Raw genomic sequence first — 22,234 nt, forward strand, 5'->3', positions numbered from 1 at the left:
ACGTGACTATGATTTGAAGAATCAGACTTTGGGAGAGTTATGGAAACACTGACTCTGACTGACATTAATTTCAGGAGACCCAAGACATCACTAGCCAGAGTAAGTCAGTAGGTCAGTATAAGAAGTGAGTTCTGTGACTGACTAGACAGTGAGTTCAATGGGTTGTAGAATCAATCATGTGGTTTTTCTCCTGGTTCTCAGTAGGGACATGAGAGAGAGGGACCAGAAAGTGTGGGATCCGGCATGGATGGAGAGGGGAGACTTGAGACCATCAACGGCAGAGTCCAAAAGAGCCTTGGGCAAGAAAAAAAATCACACCTGGAGTGTGATGCACATTTATTTCTCTAGATGTTACCATTCCAGTATCAGTTTTTGCTAATATTTGCGAAAGACATCAATTAGATAAGGGAAATCTAGGCTCAGCCTCTAGCAGATTCTACATTGTTCCTGCAGTCTTCAAACTTTTCTGCCTCTATTATGTAAACTCAGAGAGACAATGAAGATGGAAACTCTTAGAAAATAGTAGGATATCATTCTTCTCAGAGGACAGATTGCACTAGGAAAGAGCAGTATGGATAGAAGCTCTCAGACCTTCAAGCTAAGTATGGTTTTGGGCTCCAGAATAAAATCCTAAACACAATGATTCAATGGCTATTATTTATTATAAGAATTCAGAATACTTGAAGAATGAGAGGACTTTATCCATGTTATTCAGTCACTCACCCATATCAAGTATAATCAAAGGTAGAAGTTGACTTGGAATATTGGCACAAGTGGTTTAATTTTATTATATTTTTGATTCCTAATTGAGAAAAAACAAAAACTGGACTCCATACAGAATTATTGTGAGTTTCACATAGGATACTAGATATGTGTATGACTTTGTGTATTATTAAGCAACTCATACACACATTGTATACACATCTTACTATTTTGATGTTGGTCATTTGACCTTGTATACTAAAGACTGGAGATACCAAAGTCTAATCTCTCAAGGGTTTTCCCCTAGGAGTATATTCTACTCAGCCTCACATAAGACAGTCTTGAACACTTGTAATAGATTCTCTTCATTTCCAGTCTTTGAGAACTTGACCCAAGATTGGCTTTCTTTTCTGAAAAGGTAATGAACTGACTTTCATTCTTTCCTGTATCCTTCTTCAACACACGAGGTATGAAGTTCCAGAGCCCCAGCACAGTTTGCATTGACACTGAGTAGGGGAAACCACAGGCAGGGCCATATGAAGAAAGTCCTCAGTTGAGAGTAAAAGGGAAGAGGGAAGTTGGGGATATCGGGAAAATGACCAGATCCTCCTGTTCCTGTTCTGCTTCTGGCTGGAGCCTGTATCTTCTGTTTCTTGCAGCCATGAGAACAAACTCTATCTTAAGGGACACTGTCAGCAACTCTGCTGTAGCAATGGAGGCAGCTGGCTGCTGCGTGAGGAACTTGTGGGGAATGTGTCTTCCTCTTTGTCCTCTTTAGTTTCCTCAGCTCCGTGGTTTTAGTTTTCTGTAGCTCTGGTGTCCCCCTTTTTTCCGGCAAATACTCCATAGTCACCTTTCCAATTACTAACCACAAGTCCACTAACTCCAATCACTAACCACGCCCTGCCAAGCACTGTCTATTTCTGGTCTTTTTGTCCCCTCTTTCCCTGAGAGCTCTAAAAAAGCTCTTCTCATTGGTTCTGATCTATTCTCCCTCACATCTCCCATCTTCTTATTTTTGTCACAACTTCACACTGGGTTCCAATGATGTGAGTAAAAGGACCCATTGTCTCCTCTTTCCCTGAGAGCTCTATACAGGCTCTTCTCATTGTTTCCTAACTCAGTTCTGATCTATTCTTTATCACATCTCCCATCTACTTATTTTGTCACAGCTTCACATTGGATCCTTTTACTCATTGGGTGTCTCCCTGTTACCAGACACCATTCTGACATTGGTCAACACGTATTAACACGTCAATTTCCTCATGTCCAACCAATGGTCTTATATCCTGTCTTGAGTCTTCTTGGCCACTGGGTTCTGCTAATCTTTCAAGTGTTCTTTGGTGACTTTTACCCCTGTCTTATGAACACTACTGTGTCCCTAAAATGAAACCATTTTTTTTTTGTTGTTGTTGTTGGGATGTAGTGCCAACATGTTATTGCTGTTCAGCTGCTAAGTCATGTCTGACCCTTTGCGACCTCATGAACTGCAACACACAAGGCTCCTCTTCCTTTACTATCTCCCTTAGTTTGCTCAAACTCATGTCCATTGAGTCAGGGATGCCATCCAACCACTTCATCCTCTGTTGGCCCCTTTTCCTCTTGCCTCAGTTTTTCCCAGCACCAGTGCCAACATGCCACAGTTTAAATGCTTTGCTCACCAGTTTATACATAATGTTCAACTCAGCACATATAAGGTGGTTTGTGTTACATAAGATATGCAAGAAAACTTGTACAGATATCATCACCTGTGAGCATAAACATCACAAGAAAGTTTGTCTCTGAAGCACTTAAAGTCCTTTGGTATTTATAAGATTCTCTTTCCATATCAGTCGTACAAGCAGACAAATACTTGGGTTTTCAGTTGGCTTTTAATGATGTAGCAATTAAACCTCTGTTATCTCAGTCTGCCTCTTTTCCATCCCTTCTCCCTAACCACATATTGGCATTTTTATTTCTATGGTCTCTTAGGGAAAACTCAATACAATATATATATATATATATATATATATATATATATATATTTTTTTTTTTTTTTGTAGTTATTACATAGTAGGTAATTTAAGAGGCAGTAGAAATATAAAAACAGCGATTGGACCCTCATGTTATTTATAGTCAAGTGAGGGCAGAGGATATTAATCAAATATTCACTCAAAAGACTGGTATAATTAAGACTAAAAATGTAATAGGTGCTGGAGAGGGGAATGTAATGTCAAGATATTCAACCCTGTCTTGGAGCTCAAGGGAAAACTCTTAAAAACTGGGCAGAGTTGCAGAGAATGTTTGGGAGGTAACTTTATGGAGAAGAGAGGAAAGAATTCAGGTCCAGAGAGCAACTTCTGTTAAGGCAAAGCTATGAAATGTATTATGAGTTTCAAAAGCTAGTTCAATGAAGTTGTGGTCCTGAGAGTTTGGGTAAGTTTGGTGTGCATGCTTAGTTATGTCTGAATCTTTGAGACCCATGGACTGTAGCCCGCCAGGCTCCTCTGTCCATGGAATTTTCCAGGCAAGATTACTGGGGTGGCTGCCATTTCCTACTCCAAGGAACCTTCCCAACCCAAGAATCAAACCCATCTCTTTTGCATCTCCCCTATTGTGAGGCAGATTCTTTACCACTGGGCTACCTGGGAAGCCCAGGTGGAGGAAGAGACAATAAAGAAAGATAAGACTTGATAGGGATTGTTCGGCTTTGTTATGGAATTTGGTATTATTACAAGGAAGATAATGAGGTGTTTTTTAAAGGGAAAAATTGCATTGTCAGTATTTATTTTTAAAATGTCACAGAATTCATGGCAGAGAATAATTGAAATGGAGTGAAGATGTTGTTATTAAAGCTAGTTAATATTTTAGTGTCTTTGTGTTAAGATCACGAAAGTGGTGCTAAAGAGAGGAGGACATGTTTGAGAGATATTTCTGCTGTTTTTCAGTTGCTCAGTCATGTTCCATTCTTTGTGACCCCATTAACTGCAGCATGCCAGGCTTTCCTGTACTTCATCAGAGATATTTAGTTAAAAATAAATAAAACTTGGAATTTTTCCTGGTGGCTCAGAGGCTAAAGAGTCTGTCTGCAATGCGGGACACCTGGGTTCAATCCCTGGGTTGGGGAGAGCCTCTGGAGAAGGAAATGGCAACCCACTCCAATATTCTTGCCTGGAAAATCCCATGGACAGAGGAGTCTCATGGGCTATGATCCACGGGGTCGCAAAGAGTCAGACGTGACTGAGCGACTAACACATACACAAATAAAACTTGGTGATATGAGATGAAGGTGGAGAGCAGCCTAGAGGTATGCATGTGAGAGAGAGTAATATCAAGATGAGATGGTTGGATAGCATCACTGATTCAAGAGACATGATTTTGAACAAACTCCAGGAGATAGTGAAGAGCAGGGATGCCTGGTATGCTGCAGTTCATGGGGTTGCAGAGTCGGACATGATTTAGTAACTGAACAACAACAACAACTGGTTTTTAGATGGCATAATTGTCTTGTATGGCATATCCTTTACTGAGATATGGAGTGCTGGAAGATGGTTCCTTTTATGATGAAATTTAGTGGACTACTGTTATAAGTTGAGTTGGAAGTACCTTTGGGGTTTTATACTTGCTGTGTTAAATAGCTGGTAGGGTATACAGGTCTGGTGATCAGAGAATGATCTGAGCAGCAGATATGACTTTGATGTGCACTGCTTTGTATGTGGTAGTTGAAACTGTGAGAATGTAAGAAATTAACTAAGGATATAAAGTTAAGCTAAGTGAAAGTGTGAATCACTCAGTCTGAAGATACAGAAAAGATAAAGGCTAAAATTCAAAAAATACTGGCAAGATGAGATGGATGATTGAATCACCACATCATTCAGATGTAAAAATATATTCATCACATACACTCATTTTCTAAAATATTTTATTTTGTGTATCTCCCTTTCCACACTTCTGAGAATAGTACTATAAAACACACACACACACAGCCTTCTGAGCTTTCTTATGATCTGAGCTCAAACTTGATGTGGTGTCTCTTAGTCAGACAAATAGAGACTTATTTTCTGCCAAGTGGATTATAGTTGACAAATCCATGGATAACTTTTCTGACAATTTTCTTTGGTTATCTTGGTAGAAGACACCCAGGCACATTTCATACTCCGGGTCTCTCGTTCATCTGAAAACCTACAGAAAGAAAGCAGATGGTTTTCTTTACATCAGCCATGAGTATATGCATATGGCCAGAGGCTTACAAGGACTTCAGAAAATGTTTTCTATTTTTTAAAATAAAGAGTAAACTCATTAAAACTATTTAAATACACAACAATATGATAGGCAAAGCAATTCTTCCCACTTTATGTTTAATTTCTCAAATGTCTCTCCAGAGAAGTTAATAGTTCATTTTTGTTGTTTAGTCTCTCAGTTGTGTCTGACTCTTTGTGACCATACAGACCATAACCTGCTAGACTCCTCTGTCCATGGCAAGAATACTGGAGTAGGTTGCCATTTCATTCTCCAGGGGATCTTCCTGACCCAGGGATTGAAACTGCATCTCTTGCATTGGCAGGCAGGTTCTTTACCACTGAGCCACCAGGGAAGCCCTGATAGTTTATTAAAGAGAGCTAAAACATCACCTCTGACTTTTTTTTAGTCCACTCTGAGCAGTGTGTGGGATCCTAGTTCCCCGTGATAGGAGATGGGTTTGAATCCATGCCCCCTGAATTGGGAATGTGGAATCTTAACCACTGGAACGTCAGGGAAGTCCCTCAGCTCTGACATTTTTATTGCTTAAAAATTGATCACCGTAAGAAGTGAGCAGAAAGTTATGCTCTGTAAAACAAACATGTGCACTCATAAAAGAGTTTACACTTGCTAATTTACCTTTTATATAAAAAGCTAAAATCAGGCAACAGGGCAATCCTGTTTCATACATAAGTTTTCTGAGTGGATGTAGGGAGATTTCTTTCTCGACTTTCTGTGTGAATCATTTTATAGAAATATTAATCAGACTGTAGCAGTCAGGAAATTTATACCCATTAGATCACTTCAAAGCCAATGATGTCATATGTCTCTTTATTGTCACATACAACATGGGATTAAAAACCACAAAAAGAAAAAAATGCAAAAGAAATGCAAAAGACTTACAGCTGAGGGTCAAAAGAGCTGTTGTCCAACCAGGTCCATAATTTCCCTCCAGGAGGAATCCTCAAACCAACCCAAAATGAATCATGTATATTTTGCCATAGGAAAGTCTAAAAAGAATAGGAAATGCTGTATGAAATCAAGTGATTCTTACAGATGCAAGATAAAATACCACAGGAGCACCTTCTATGTGGCTAGCACTGCACTAGAAGCTAGGAATGAACAGGTAAGACAGGCTTCACGTTTTCAAATAGATCACAGTGGAGGGGAAATCCACAGTAATGCAATGGGATAAAAGCCAAAAAAAAATTACTAAATGTCTATCGACAAATGAATGGATAAAGATGTGGCACATATGTACAATGGAATATTACTCAGCCATAAAAAAGAATGAAATTTTATCATTCGTCATACAGAGTGAAGTAAGGCAGAAAGAGAAAAACAAATATCATATGTTAATACACACGTATATATAAGGAATCTAAACATAAATTAAAAAAAATCTAGATGTACCTATTTGCAAGGCAGGAATGCAGACATAGAGAAAGAACATGTGAACACAAGAAGACAGGGAGAGTGGGAAAAATTGGGAGATATATAATATATATATATATCCCCCCTATATATATATATATATATATTACCATGTGCAAAATAGATAGCTAGTGGGAAGCTGTTGTATAGCACAGGGAGCTCAGATCAGGGCTCTGTGATGACCTAAAGGGGTATTATGGCAGAGTGGGAAGGAGAATCAAGAGGGAGGGAATATATGTACACCAATTATACTCCAATGTAAAAACATAAACTGAGACTGCAAAGAAAAAAAGAACTATTATGGACAGTGTTAGTAGACACCAAGGCTGTGGAGTCAGGCTGCAGCCACTATTACTACTACACATCTTTGCACAGTTATTCATTCTTTTTATTTCTGTATTTTTCCAGTCACTAAAACTCTGACTATGATAATATTCATACCTATCTCAAAGAACTGTTATTGTTTTGTTAATAAGTAATATTAAACACTTCTTGGCACATAATGAATGCTTCTTGCCTAAATAATAGTGATTATTACTAAATACAAGTATTAATAATCTAGAAGCAAAAAAACACACAGGAAAAACACACAGAAAGAAAGTAGTCTCTGAGCTGATGGAGCATATATTGTTCATAAGTTTTTTTTTTTTTTTTAATTGGAGGACAATTGCTTTACAATATTGTGTTGGTTTCTGCTATACATCAACATGAATCACCCATAGGTATACATGTGTCCCCTCCCTCTTTAATCTCCCTCCCACCTCCCATCTTATCCCACCTCTCTAGGTTGTCAAAGAACACCTAATTTGAGCTCCTTGCATCATATATAGCAAATTTCCACTGGATATGGTAATTTATGTGTTTGCATGCTACTCTCTCAATTCCTCCCACCCTCTCCTTTCCCGACTATGTCCACTAGTCTGTTCTGTATGTCTGCATCTCCATTGCTGAAAATAGGATCATCAGTACCATCTTTCTAGATTCCATATATATGCATTAATATATGATATTTGTTTTTCTCTTTCTGACTTACTTCACTTTGTAAAATAGGCTCTAAGTCCATCCACCTTGTTAGAACTGACTCAAATGTGTTCTATTTATGGCTGAGTAATATTCCATTGTATATATTTACCATAACTTCTTTATCCATTCATATATTGATGGAAATCTAGGTTGCTTCCATATCTTACTGCTGCTGCTGCTGCTGCTAAGTCACTTCAGTCGTGTCCCACTCTGTGCAACCCCATAGATGGCCTCCCACCAGGCTCCCCCGTCCCTGGGATTCTCCAGGCAAGAACACTGGAAATGGGTTGCCATTTCCTTCTCCAATGCATGAAAGTGAAAAGTGAAAAGTGAAAATGAAAGTTAAGTCGCTCAGTCCTGTCCTACTCTTAGCCACCTCATGGACTGCAGACTACCAGGCTCCTCCGTCCACGGGATTTTCCAGGCAAGAGTTCTAGAGTGGGGTGCCATTGCCTTCTCCTTCCATATCTTAGCTATTGTAGATTGTGCTGCAACAAACATTGAGGTACATGCGTCTCTTTCAATTATGGTTTTCTCAGCGTATATGCCCAGTAGTGGGATTGTTGGGTTACATGATAGTTTTATTCCTAGTTTTTTAAAGGAATCTTCTTACTGTTCTCCACAGTGGCTGTATCAGTTAACATTTTCACCAACAGTGCAAGTGCATTCCCTTTTCTCCACACCCTCTCCAGCATTTGTTGTTTATAGAGATTTTGATGATGGCCATTCTGACCCCTGTGAGTTGATACCTTATTGTAGTTTTGATTTGCATTTTTCTAATGATGAGCGATGCTGAGCACCTCTTCATGTGTTTATTAGCCATCTGTATGTCTTTGGAGAAATGTCTGATTAGGTCCTCTGCCCATTTTTTTTGTTTGGGCTGTTTGTTTTCCTGATATTGAGCTGCATGAGCTGCTTATATATCCTGGAGATTAATCCTTTGTCAGCTTTTTCCTTTGCAATTATTTTCTCCTATTCTGAGGGTTGTCTTTTAATCTTGTTTCTTTTGCTGTACAAAAGCTTTTAAGTTTAATTAAGTCCCATTTTTTTATTTTTGTTTTTATGTCCATCACTCTAGGAGGTGGGTAATGTCTCCTTTTTGTACAATAACATAACCCCTGAGACAAAGTATATGGCTGGCCATAATGTGCTAAGTTGCTGAAGTTTTGTCCAACTCTTTGTGACCCTGTGGACTGACTGTAGCCTGCAAGACTCCTCTGTCCATGGGATTTCCAAGGCAAGAATACTGGAGTGGGTTGCCATTTCCTCCTCCAGGAGGTCTTCCCAGCCCAGGGATCAACCCTGTGTCTCTTGTGTCTCCTGCATTGGTAGGCAGATTCTTTACCACAGCCAAATTCACATGTATGCCATGCTGTGCTCAGTTGCTACACATGTATAATTGACCCCTATTACAGGCTTAAGGGGCCAGAGGATAGAATATTATGGGCTCAACTGTGTCTCTTCAAAATGTATGCATTTGAAGCTCTAACCCCCCGTGCTTCAAAATGTGACTGCCTTTGGAGACACAGCTTTTAGAGATGTGACTAAGCAGAAATGAGGCTGTTAGGGTAGATCTTAATCCAATCTGATTACTGTCCTTATAAGAAGCAGAAATTTGGACATACAGAGAGACACAGATGCATGCATACAGAGGAAAGACCGTGTGAGGACAGAGTAAGCAGGTGGCCATCTAGAAACTAAGGAGAGAGGCCTTGTAAGGAACCAAATCTGCCAACACCTTGATCTTGAACGTCTAGCCTTCAGAGCTGTGAGTAATAAATTTCTGATGCTTAAGCCGTCAAGTCTGTGGTACTTTGTTATGTTAGCTCTGACAAACTCATACAACCCCTTTGGGTGCTTGCATGCTAAGTCCCTTCAGTTGTGTCGGACTCTTTGTAACACCATGGACTGTAGCCACCCAGCTCCTCTATCCATAGCATTCTTCAGGCAAGAATCCTGGAGGGGTTGCCATGCCCTCCTCCAGGGGATCTTCTTGACCCAAGGATCAAACTTGCATGTCTTGCATTGGCAGGCAGGTTCTTTACCACAAGCACCACCTGGAAAGCCTTACAGCCCCTTTATTATTCTGTTGGTGGCTCAGATGGTAAAGAAACTGCTTGCAATGTGGGGGATCTGGGCTCAATTCCTGGGTAGAAACAGACAATAAATCACTGCATGGAGAAACAGTGCAATGAAAGACTTCCCTAAAAACCTTATCTGTTTCCTGCTCATCATCAAATGGAAAAATGTGGAAATGCAGAAAAGATGTGTTTCCTGGGCAACAAGAAACCTAACCCATCACTTAATAATGAACTGAAACTCCACTTTAAAGACCTAGGAGGAACTGTGTGTTCATTTCCAAACACAAAGCTATGTAACTCAGTCTCTTTTTTTATTAGATGCTTTCTTGTTATTAGGTCCTAAAAAGTGGCTCTGCTTCAGCAGATACTTGCCAGTTTTTAATTTATCCATGACTTCTCACCCTACCCCACTCCCATATACCTCCTAACATCAGCTGTCTTGTTTCATCACTTCTCTGGGGTTCAGTGTGCAGTGAGCAATTTTTGTGTCAGAAATCCCCTGTCATAATAAACGGATTTAACAAACTCAACTTACGTAAAGCTACCTGTGTTCTCTTCATATATCTGTAAAAAGATGTCCCTAATTGATTATGTAGTGTAAGAATAGTTGAAGATAGACCAGAAAGACTATCTGTGAGTTAATTATCCTGCCTATGTAGAAGAACAGTGATCACTGAAGAAAACTGATTAATTGTTACTAGCCAGTTTAACTTATTCAAAGCCTCTGTTTGGAGAAAGGAATTGCAATCCACTCCAGTGGATTCTGTGGGCGGAGGAGCCTGGCGGGCTGCGGTCCATGGGGTCACAAGGAGTTGGACATGGCTGAGCGACTAACACACAAGGCTACATAGTGGGTAAAAGCAAGACTCTGGAGACAGCCTAACTGGGTTCTAGTCCTAGCTCTGCCACTTACAATAGTGCTGTGTGACCTTGAGCAAAGTTCCCAACCTCTCTGTGCCTTTGCTCCCTTCACAGTGAAATGGGGATAATGAAAGACCTTACGTCCATTAAGGTTGGTAGAACGACAATAAGTGTATAAAATGCTAAGCACAGTTTCTAGCATCTAGTACATGTTCAATAAATGTCTGCTTTTATTACTATTAAAAAAAATCAACAACAAAGCCTCTGTTATTTTATTGCATACTAAACTAGTGAATTAGTTGAAGAAGGCATTGGCACCCCACTCCAGTACTCTTGCCTGGAAAATCCCATGGACGGAGGAGCCTGGTAGGCTGCAGTCCATGGGGTCGCTAAGAGTCGGACACGACTGAGCGACTTCACTTTATTAGGTCCTTTCAAGTTGATACTTTCTTCCCCGTTTTTGTCTTAAGCTGACTTCTAAGAGAAGAAAAAAGTCTCTTTTTAGTTCTTCACCTATTCTGGATTTGGTTCATATTCAAACCAATTTGGACTGGATCTGACAAAGAGTTTTACAGTTTGATATTTGGGGTTACATTGGTTACACTGAAGATACCTTACTTCCCATTTTGATTTTCTTGTTTTTGTGGATTTATATGAAACTCAGAGGAATTTTTTCTTCCCCCTACAAAAGTTTCAACAGCTGCCTTAATATAAACTCTCCAGACTTAACCAGGCCTGTAAAGCACTGTTCGTCATTGAGTTTTCTGAAACTGAGCCTTTGACATCACTTGTAATTTCAACATACTAATTCTTATGCTGAGAATCCTTATTTGATGTTTGCCAACTAATATCTATACTGGTCTTATTTAGGTTTAGTGTCCAACCTTCGTGTAAGAAAATATCAATTTAAATTAAGCCAGAGTTAGAAAAATATTTGTTTTCTTCAACAAAAAACAAAGCTTAATAAGAAGGTTATACTGTATTTCCTTTCTCTGAACATCATTTTTAATTTCAGCTGCCATGCTGTCTGACTACAAACTTTGTGAGCAATGATGGATTAAATATGGGAGATGAGACTGATGTCATACATTTAAAATGCAATCTGGGAAACGGATCCCTTATAGAGAAGAACTTAGGTATATACTACTAAAAGGATTTCTCCTATCCCTAGCTAAGTGAATGTGAAAGTAAAAGTTGCTCAGTCGTGTTTGACTCTTTGTGACCCCATGGGCTATATAGTCCATGGAATTCTCCAGGCCAGAATACTGGAGTGGGTAGCTTTTCCTTTTTCCAGGGGATCTTCTTAACCCAGGGATCAAACCCAGGTCTCCCGCATCGCAGGAAGATTCTTTACCAGCTGAGCCACAAAGGAAGCAAAAGAAGCCTAAAATAATAATATAGTTTCAGTGATTCATTCAACCAATAATTGTGCAGTTAATATCAATGAGGCTTAAATTTTTTTCACCGAAATTTTCACATTTGTAGCACAAAGAACTACTGCAGTTGTGAAGGATGCTATAATTTTAAAATTTTATACCTCACCGTATCAGTGAAGTCTCGGACCACCATGAGATGTGATTTTTTCATGACACAGTCATTTTTACTTTCATTCCAAGATTTCTTATTTTCATGTTCAGCAACCCAGTAGCATTTCCCCCCATGTAGCTTCCAATCTTTGGTGGGGCATGTTGTATGAACAGAGGAAGAATTGAAAGAAACTGGAAGGAAAAAGGATAAGTAATTAAAAGAAACATGTGAATGCATCCCTAATATTGTATAATAATTAAAGCCTCTCAAAATTTGTTAAATTATGGCCTAAGCTTTCTTTGACAAAAGTATGTGCTTTTCTCAGGATGGATTTTGAAACAAATAAAACCTAACAGAATTTCAATTGTATTTTTTTTCTTTCTCTCTTTTCTTCTTTCTCTCATTTAATTTATTCTCTTTAAAATATGTTATATTTTCTATGAGCTAGGCAATGCACAGACACTAGGATAAAGCGATCAACATTCAAACTTCAGGAAGATAAAAATTTGGGAGGAAAAGTAGAAATTAGAGATTTCAACAATGAACCAGACATTTTGAGAATTATATATCACTATAATTTTGAGAATGATAAAATCATGAGAAGAATTTTTATTGGGCAAAATTTGTATGATAGGTGGTCTCTAAAACTCAGATAGATTGATCTTCCTATGTATAAAAGGGTCTGGACAGAATTTAAAGCAATTTTATTCAACACCATGTTACCACCTCTATCAAGGGTAGAAGGAGGACAATGTGCTTTTATGTTGGGAATAATGTCCCAGAAAATTTGTTATCATAGTCTCACTAGTTTAAAAAAATTAGTTTTTGGAATGAGGTTGAGGAGACTTGGAAAAATTAAAATCCATTTTAAAGTTTTAATGAGTTCCCAGAAGTTGAAATTACTCTATAACATGGACTGGTAAGTCTTTCTAATAACATTATATATGCAGGTTCAAAAAAAGAAAGGAATATAGTTTTTCAATATATAATAAAAACTTAAATCAACAAATTAAAAATAATAAAGGAAACAGAAAGAAAAAGAAAACAGAAAAGCTAAATAATTGAGTGTTTTCTTGACTTTTAAAAATATATAAATACATTCATATGTAAAAGATAAAAATGCATAAAATAATCATTTATAACATTTTTCATATAGTGCCATTAAAAAACTGACAAAAAGCTATGTGGTGTGGTCATGAATTTTAGGAAAGAAAATATTTTACCATATTGTACACCTGCACATGTCCCAGTAGAAATAAAAATACTAATAAAATGCAATGATTTCAACATAGTACCTTTGAATTCATTTAAAACACATACAAGTTTATTTTTCTCATTTGTCTTCAGTCTTTAAATAGTTTTGTCAAGAACTGTAATAGGCCCATGAGAAACAATGGACTAAACCATGCCTCTGTAGGGGTAGAGGAATTTCCCCTTTATTCAGATATACCCAAGTAAAATACATGCTACTGTCCACACTTGCTTATTCAGGAATTCAGTTCAGTTCAGTTCAGTCACTCAGTCATTTCCGACTCTGCGACCCCATGGACTGCAGCACACCAGGCTTCCCTGTCCATCACCAACACCAGGAGTTTACTCAAACTCATGTCCATTGAATCAATGTCATCCAACCATCTCATCCTCTGTTGTCCCCTTCTCCTGCCTTCAATCTTTCCCAGCATCAGGGTCTTTTACAGTTAGTCAGTTCTTCACATCAGGTGGCCAACATATTGGGGTTTCAGCTTCAGCATCAGTCCTTCCAATGAATATTCAGGACTGATTTTCTTTAGGATAGACTGGTTGTATCTTGCAGTGCAAGGGACTCTCAAGAGTCTTCTCCAACACCACCATTCAAAAGCATTAATTCTTTGGTGCTCAGCTTTCTTTATGGTCCAACTCTCACATCCATACATGACTACTGGAAAAACCATAGCTTTGACTAGATGGATCTTTGATGGCAAAGTAATGTCTCTGCTTTTTAATACACTCTCTAGATTGGCCATAACTTTTCTTCCAAGGAGCAAGCGTCTTTTAATTTCAGGGCTGCAGTCACCATCTGCAGTGATTTTGGAGCCCCCCAAAATAAAAAGTCAGCCACTGTTTCCACTGTTTCCCTATCTATTTACCATGAAATGATGGGACGGGATGCCATGATCTTAGTTTTCTGAACGTTGAGCTTTAAGACAACTTTTTCACTCTCCTCTTTCATTTTCATCAAAAGGCTTTTAGGTTTTCTTCGCTTTCTGCTATAAGGGTGGTGTCATCTGCATATCTGAGGTTATTGATATTTCTCCTGGCAATCTTGATTCCAGCTTGTGCTTCATCAGCCTGGCATTTCTCATGATGCACTCTGCATATAAGTTAAATAAGTAGGATGACAATATACAGCCTTGATGTACTCCTTTCCTGATTTGGAACCAGTCTGTTGTTCCAACAGAAACTTGGATTAAAGATTTACTGCACATGGCCCCGCCCATCAGAACAAGACTCAGTTTCCTCCTCAGTCAGTCTCTCCCATCAGGAAGCTTCCATAAACCTCTTATCCTTCTCCATCAGAGGACAGACAGAATGAAAACCACAATTACAGAAGACTAACCAATCTGATCATATGGACCACAGCCTTGTCTAACTCAGTGAAACTATGAGCCATGCCGTGTAGGGCCACCCAACACGGACAGGTGATGGTGGAGAGTCCTGACAAAATGTGGCCCACTGGAGAAAGGAATGGCAAACCACTTCAGTATTCTTGAGAGTCCCATGAACAGTATGAAAAGGCAAAAAGACAGGACGCTGAAAGATGAACTCCCCAGGTCAGTAGGTGCCCAATAAGCTACTGGAGATCAGTGGACAAATGACTCCAGACAGTATGAAGAGACAGAGCCAAAGCAAAAACAACACCCAGTTGTAGATGTGACTGGTGATAGAAGCAAGGTCTGATGCTGTAAAGAGCAATATTGCATAAGATCCTGGAATGTTAGGTTCATGAATCAAGGCAAATTGTAAGTGATCAAACAGGAGATGGCAAAAGTGAACATCAACATTTTGGGAATCAGCAAGCTAAAATGGACTGGAATGGGTGAAGTTAACTCAGATGACCATTATATCTACTACTGTGGGCAAGAATCCCTTACAAGAAATGGAGTAGTCAACTCAAGAATTAGGCAATATAAAATAACATTACCTATTGAGCTGTTTGCTTCAGATTTACTTTGCTCAGTACAATATTTCTTCTTTGATTCATTATCCACTTCAGTTTGTCTTGCAGACTTGAACTGAATAACTAGTGAAAGAAGACACATCTTTTCTTAATTAAATATAAAGCAGAAAACAGTCAGGTTGTAGTGACTCAGTGAAGTTGATTAATGTGGAAACTCCAGAGCAATTAAAGTGATTAAAATTTATGGGAAAAATTCCTTTTCCCAAGATTGGACCTTCTTTTGCACATACTTGTGTTAATTTTATTAATATCAAATTTAGGAAAATTGGTAAAATATGATCTGGGACCAGAAGGAAACTCACTTGATTTTTTTTCTGGAGTTTTCATATTTATTTTAATAAACACAAAATAACCAGCTTTGAATGTAAGCTTCATTTGGATAGTTTGTGTTTGGTAAGTTCCTATTAACTGTACCAAGTGTCATCTGATTCATGGAAAGAGTTTTCTGTGTTTTGATTTCAGTTCATGATTCTGTTCCTTTTGAGGTTGTCTATTTAAAGTCTACATATGGAAGGACAGGGTGAGCCCAGAGTATTTTTCTACCGTGAGAAAAACATTTGTCTTTCTGATGGCCATTTCACTGAAATTACTTTTGGTTATTTATAATCTCATAATACTGTGTATTAATCAGTTAAATCTTTAAAATTTATCATAGTAACAAATCTGTTACTAACAAACTACTGTTTTGATAACAAGCAAATCTATTAACCTATACCGAAAAGAAACATAACAGAGAGGGTATTTTTTTTTTTAATGGCCATGCCCCATGGCATGTGGGATCTTAGTTCCCTGACCAGGGATCAAACCTGCACCCTCTGCAGTGGAAATGCAGAGTCTTTTTAACCACTGGACTGCCAGGGAAATCCCAGCAGAGGTGTTGAATGATAAGTATTTTTTGCTTCATCCCTTCAATGTTAAAGTTCCAATTTGGCCACTGCCTAGTTATATTAAACTAGTCAAACCACTTATCACTCTGGGCTTTAGACTGTTCACCTCAACTGGAGGCTTGACCTTGTTGATTTCTAGGGCTCCGTCCAGTTCTAGAATTCTGACTCTGCCCATTGACCTCTAGTAACTAATGACATACATAATTACTAATATCATTCACAAGGACAATACAGGCAGATATTGCCTTGATCTGTTCTAGGACTTGGTTGAATCTGGAAACCTGAATTCCTTAGAGTATACATCATCTGGAAGTTTTTCTCTAAGCATTTACTTAATAAAAAATTAAAATAATTGCCATATAAAGTTGGACTATATTTCACTATATCCACAGCATATGAGTATAATTTTTAAGTGCCTGAGTGAATTGATTGGTTTTAGACAAAATTTTCACCCATGGATGCAAGATTAAGGATGCCCCTGAGTAGATAATGGGACTTCCCTTGTGGCTCAGCTGGTAAAGAATCCACCTGCAATGCAGGAGGCCCAGTTCAATTCCTGGGTTGGGAAGATCCCCTGGACAAAGGAAAGGCTACCCACTCCAGTATTCTGGCCTGGAGAATTCCACAGACTGCATAGTCTATGGGGTCACAAAGAGTTGGACATGAGAGAGTGACTTTCACTTCACTTTCAGGATGCCATGATTTTAGTAAGCTTGAATAAGATCTTGAATAAGCTTAAACAGAAATATGCTTTATAGTTTAGTTTGCTTTCACAGAACATGGTTCAGAGAAGCTGATTTTGATCATAAAATATAAATCTAGCCTCCTTCATATATCAATGAAAGGAATCCATAATATATGTAATATCACATGATGAAGTTCTATGGAAAATCTCTAATTTTGTGTACCAAATTTTCTGCTTTTTGTGAAATTGTACTGAATTGTGTAGAAACCACTTTAACTAAACACAATTACAACAGGTCATGATAAAATAATACTTTGGGGTAAATAAAGGTTATTGGTAATTACTTACCAAGCATGCTCAGCACAATTACTATTAGAAGAAGAATGATAATCATTGCACATCCAACTTTCAGGAAAATTCCATGGTGGTGAGAATCTATAAAATTGGATAAATTTCACTAGTAAACCCAGTTAAGTAATTCCTTAGGTGGTAAGGAAGGGCTGAATAAACTTTGTCAGTTATGCTCTTGAGTTACTTTCCTTTGAAATATGTAGACCTAACTTCCTCTTACATACAAATTTGGTCCCCTGATTTGTGAAGAAGGGGGAATTTATAAAACTGAATGAATATTTTTTTTTCCTTTTGATTCACCATTCATAATCTTAACTTATGATCTACTCTCTGCATTCCTAAGTTTTTATATAAGACTGACATTCTCAAGATTCTCTAATAAACTTACTGACAGCCCTCACTTTTTTGGGTTGATCCATTCTTTTATGTCTCTTTTATGCATTCTTATACAATAAACCTATTTCCTGTTATATGTAATTGCAATTTCATAAAATTATACGTTTTAAAATAAAAGTAATTTTAGGGATAATCTTGTCCAACATTTGAATGTTAAAATGGGAATTTTAAGTCCACAAAACACAATTACTTGATAGTAGAGTTGAGATCATAGCTCAGGTTTCTTGACTACCAAATTAGACCTTTGTTCACTATCCATTCTATCTCTTGTAATTAGATAAATAAGTCATAAAAAGAAAATGACATTTTTAGCTCTGGGCTGATTGATGACTAAAACCAAGGGGCTCTTATCCAAAATAGTTACAGTATATCAATTCCACTAGATATGTGATATATACACATCTACATGGGGCTTCCCTGGTGGCTCAGGCAGTAAAATGTCTGCCTACAGTGCGGGAGACCCAGGTTCAATCCCTGGATCGGGAAGATTCCCTGGAGAAGGGAATGGCTACCCACTCCACCATTCTTGCCTGGAGAATTCCATGGATAGGGGAGCCTGGTGGGCTACAGTCCACGAGGTTGCAAAGAGTCAGACACAACTGATACTTTCACAAACTGAGAGCCTACTACTATAACTGATGTGAAAATACAACCAATTACAAAATCAAATGTCAAGAATGATTAACATGAATGCTTATTTAGTAGAATACTATTAGAGAGTGCTTGTTCAAATTATTATTAAGTAAAACATCTTTAATGAGAATTTATTAAATTCTCAAAACACTAAAAGAAGTCCATGCATTTCCTTTTATCAGGCAAAACAATGCAAATTGTGCCTGACTAGGCAATAGTGAGAAGAATGTGATAATATCCCAACACACATTTCTAGGGTGAAGAACTGAGATTTCAGACCTAAAAAGTTGGAGAATAAATCATCAGAGTTCAAGAATGGAACTAATACAAGGAGTACTACATCATTCCTTTAAGTCCCTGAAGTAAAGTTTAAGAAAATCATGAATTTCTGAGTCTTAGTCTGGAATATTCTCAATTGTATTACCTTTTCTCACTGATATTTCACTCAGTTTCATGGGGGTACCCTCTTGTTTTATATCTTGGAGAACCAATGAAACTATAATATTTAAAATAAATGAGATCCATTTCTTTAAAATCCATTTATACATTCATCTGCCTACCAAGCATCTATTAATTGCCTACAGAGGACTTAGTACTGTGCGAGGCAGTGGAAACAAAGATTAAGAGATTAGGGAGAGTGTTTCAACACACATGAAGCTCTGAAATAGGAAGGACTATGATAATTCTAAAGAGGAAAGAGAAAGTCAAGAACCAGAGTTAAACAAGTGAAATTTAGCAACTTCGAAGAGAAAGCTCGGGGACAATTGTGTAGGGCTCTGTGGGACATTACAATCCAATGTAGCAAACTTGGATTGTACTTTGGATTGTAGCATCTTTCTTTCCCTCTTGAATATGACACATGGGAACAGAAGTTGCATTTATCCACAACAGAGATATGCAGTGAAAGAGTAATAAAATATTTGACTTCTAGTCGTGACTATAGGTAGGTAATTTAATTTTTATGCTTTCATATTTCCTCATTTTTAACATTACAATAAAATTGGACTAGATAACAGTAAAAACACTGTCCCCAAATCTCTTTTCCTTGTTCTATTCTTTTTTAAATTAATTTTTATTGGAATATAGCTGACTTGTGTGCTTAGTCACTTAGTTGTGTCCGACCCTTCATGACCCTTTGGACTGTAGCCTGCCAGGCTCCTCTGTCCATGGGATTCTCCATGCAAGAATACTGGACTGGGTTGCCATTGCCTTCTCCAGGGGATCTTCCCAACCCAAGGATCGAACCCAGGTCTCCTGCATTGGCAGGCTGATTCTTTGTCACTGAGACACCAGGGAAGTCCATTTTATAAATTTGTATGTCAATCTCAATCTCTCAACTTATCCCTCCCTTCTTTTCCCCTTGGTAACCATAAATTTGTTTACTAAGTCTGTGACTCTGTATCTGTTTTGTAAATGGGTTCATTTGTACCATTTTCTTTTTTTTTTGACCAGGATAAAAGTTATGTTCTTTCCATGAACAGACGAAATTAAATGCTGGCATGCAGAATCAAAAATATTGATCTTGTAGCTTAAAGTGAGTTAAAACAACCTCTAGAAAAATGGACCAATTATATGAGATTTGCGGGAAATGGAGGAATAAGAATACAGGTTTTGTTCATATTACTTCTCAAACTAAGTTCCATTAGCTCACATAAAATGAAAGCTCCCAGTCTATCAAGAACAGAAAGCAGATAAGCCCATATTGAGCAAGTTGTGATGTGCTGTGTTAAGTCGCTTCAGTCATGTCTGACTCTTTATGGCACTATGGACTGTAGCCCACCAGGTTCCTCTGTCTATGGGATTCTCTAGACAGGAATACTGGAGTGGTTTGCCATGCCCTCCTCTAGGAGATCTGCCTGACCCAGGGACCAAACCCACATCTCTTACATCTCCTGCATTGGCAGGTGGGTTCTTTACCACTAACACCACCTGGGAAGCCCCATTGAGCAAGTTAGAGAGAGAACATTTAAACATAGGAAATTTATTTCAACTGGAGAAAACCATACATGAGATCCATTTGAAAACTGCAAACTTAAAAATATGAAAGAAGAAATGGATACTTGGGAATAACAGGAAAGCAAGACATCAGTTTTATTCCACAAGGACAAGCCTGTGGAGACTTTAAACATTTTATGTAACCTTTACAATACAAAAATTCTTACCCTAGAGGAGATAATATAAATGCAACATGGAATTTTCCCTAAAGCTTCATTTGTATAGAATGTATGTAGAACATACACTGGATTTGAAAAAGCTATTGGTTTTTAGGTGATTTGTGATTAAGGTACAATCTTATCTTTAGCTGTATGCCTATCTACTTGTGCTCCAACAATATTCTATTACTCAGATAATCATTAATTCTAAACTTCAGGAAATAAGATATTAACATTTTATGTCTTTTTATTTTAGTTTAACATTTTCATCCTGCCGATACACAACTTCCAAAAGGCTAAATAACAATGTGAATAATTGTCAGGGATATTTTCCTCAGTGTGAATGAGTTTATTATTATTGAGCAGAAAGAGGTTATGAGTATCAGTGTCACCACAGGAACATAATAAATGTCCACCGTAAGAAATATAAGGAATAGAGTTCATGGAAACCAAAAGCAAAGGTCTACATATTAAGATTAAAGTTACAATTAACTTCATGAACACTTTGTGTCATTAAAATCCTTCACTTTTACCCTGGCATTCAGTAGATTTTGCTTTGCATCCAGTCTCCTATTTCCAGTAAATCTCCTGGAGAAGGAAGTGGCAACCAACTCCACGATTCTTGCCTAGAGAATCCCACGGACAGAGGAGACTGGTGGGCTACAGTCCATAGGGTTGCAAAGAGTTGGGCACGACGAAGTGACTTAGCACATTTCCAGTAAGACAGATGTAAACACAGGACAGAAACAAGGGAGATTTAAAGTAAAACATTAATTTTAACAGGAGCTCTAGATTCAGCTTACCAGATTTCTGGAGTGAAGATGAATGTTCTGAAGATGTATGTTTGATATCAGCATAGACTATCTCTCCAGCCATTGCAGAAATTAAAAAGAATCCTATATTTTTGCAAACCTCCTGTAAATGAGATATATTGAGACAGATAATTTCCTTCCTCTCTCCCAAGTTTGGTAGATTCCCTCAATGAATAAAAAATAAAAACAATGTGCTCAGCCTTATCAATCAAGGCAATAGGTTATTGGACACTTGCATGATCTGAAAGAAAACTCTCCATTGAGAGTAGTTTCTTGCACTTCAGTTAGTTTTCTGCCCTCAGTTGGAATGATTTTGAACTTTATTAGTACCACAGAAGAGATTGCATCACTTTCTTCTATAAACCACTTCCTCTTTTAGATCAGACATATTTTCAGGCAGAAACCCTTTGACCTTCTAGCATTTTCTCTAGAGTGGAATAACAACTTGGAAGGATGGACAAGAAAAAGAGGATTTTTTTTTTTTAATGAAAGTAGTAGAAATAATTGACAGAATCCTCATCTTTGAAATGCATTGTAAGTACCTAGGCAATACTTTAAAATTCCTTTAAAGCTATTTCTTCTCTTGTACACTTTATAATATTAACAGCAAGCTAAGTTGAAGCATATATTATGCAGAGGATTTCCAAACTGAAAAATAATCTATATGAAATAGAAATAACTTTATGTCAAAATATCTCAAGGTTCTGTCATAAAAGAAAATAAATCTTATTTTTTAAATGAAGTTCACAGAAATTTACCACTGAATGCAATGTATTAAGCATAGATTTTAATTTCTCATTTTTTCTGTGCTGTGCTCAGTCTCTCAGTTGTGTTCAACTCTTTTGGGAACCCCATGGACTGTGGATTTCCCAGGCAAAAATACTAGAGTGGGCTGCTGTTTTCTTCTCCAGGAACCACAAATTTTCGAATAGATTAAAAGTCTGATTCTTGTTATTTCATTGTGGCTGATAGTGTTTACATTTTAAACACATTTTCATTCATATTGTATTCTATAAACAAAAGTTTGAAAAGTTGAATATTATAAGGCTAAATTGTTTTAGTTTCATTTTTTTCTACATTATTTGATTATAAGTTTCCATCACAGTCTATTGTAAGATAGATTTGGAACTTTAAAAGCCTGGGCCTAAATCTTGACTTCAAAATGTAACAGCTAAACACCTTTGGACAAATTTATCTTTTCAATGCCAAAGTTTTAATCTATAACAGATATAATCATATGAGAGTACTATTATA

The 22,234-nt window shown here is 37.6% G+C and overlaps 1 protein-coding gene across 1 annotated transcript; it reads right to left on the reverse strand.

Moving 5' to 3' along the window:
• Window positions 1-4,622: 4,622 nt before the first annotated feature.
• Window positions 4,623-21,180, reverse strand: LOC129641377 (killer cell lectin-like receptor subfamily B member 1B allele A). The gene is made up of 6 exons (XM_055566105.1): window positions 20,972-21,180; window positions 16,984-17,070; window positions 15,028-15,126; window positions 11,862-12,037; window positions 5,824-5,930; window positions 4,623-4,863 (listed from the first exon to the last, which is right to left on the reverse strand). The coding sequence occupies exons 1-6, from the start codon at window positions 21,042-21,044 to the stop codon at window positions 4,755-4,757; spliced, it is 651 nt and encodes a 216-aa protein (XP_055422080.1). The 5' UTR covers window positions 21,045-21,180; the 3' UTR covers window positions 4,623-4,754.
• Between the last annotated feature and the right edge of the window lie 1,054 nt (window positions 21,181-22,234).

This window comes from Bubalus kerabau, chromosome 1 (assembly GCF_029407905.1).
Source record: "Bubalus kerabau isolate K-KA32 ecotype Philippines breed swamp buffalo chromosome 1, PCC_UOA_SB_1v2, whole genome shotgun sequence".
Classification (NCBI taxonomy): domain Eukaryota; kingdom Metazoa; phylum Chordata; class Mammalia; order Artiodactyla; family Bovidae; genus Bubalus; species Bubalus kerabau.

Coding starts and splice junctions, on each gene's coding strand:
- LOC129641377 (XM_055566105.1), bottom strand. CDS start 21,044: ATGGCTGGAGAGATAGTCTATGCTGATATCAAACATACATCTTCAGAA. Junction 17,071..20,971: donor ATCTTCACTCCAGAAATCTG/GTAAGCTGAATC, acceptor CCAATTTTATAG/ATTCTCACCACCATGGAATT. Junction 12,038..15,027: donor TGAAGCAAACAGCTCAATAG/GTAATGTTATTT, acceptor TTTTCCTTCCAG/TTTCTTTCAATTCTTCCTCT.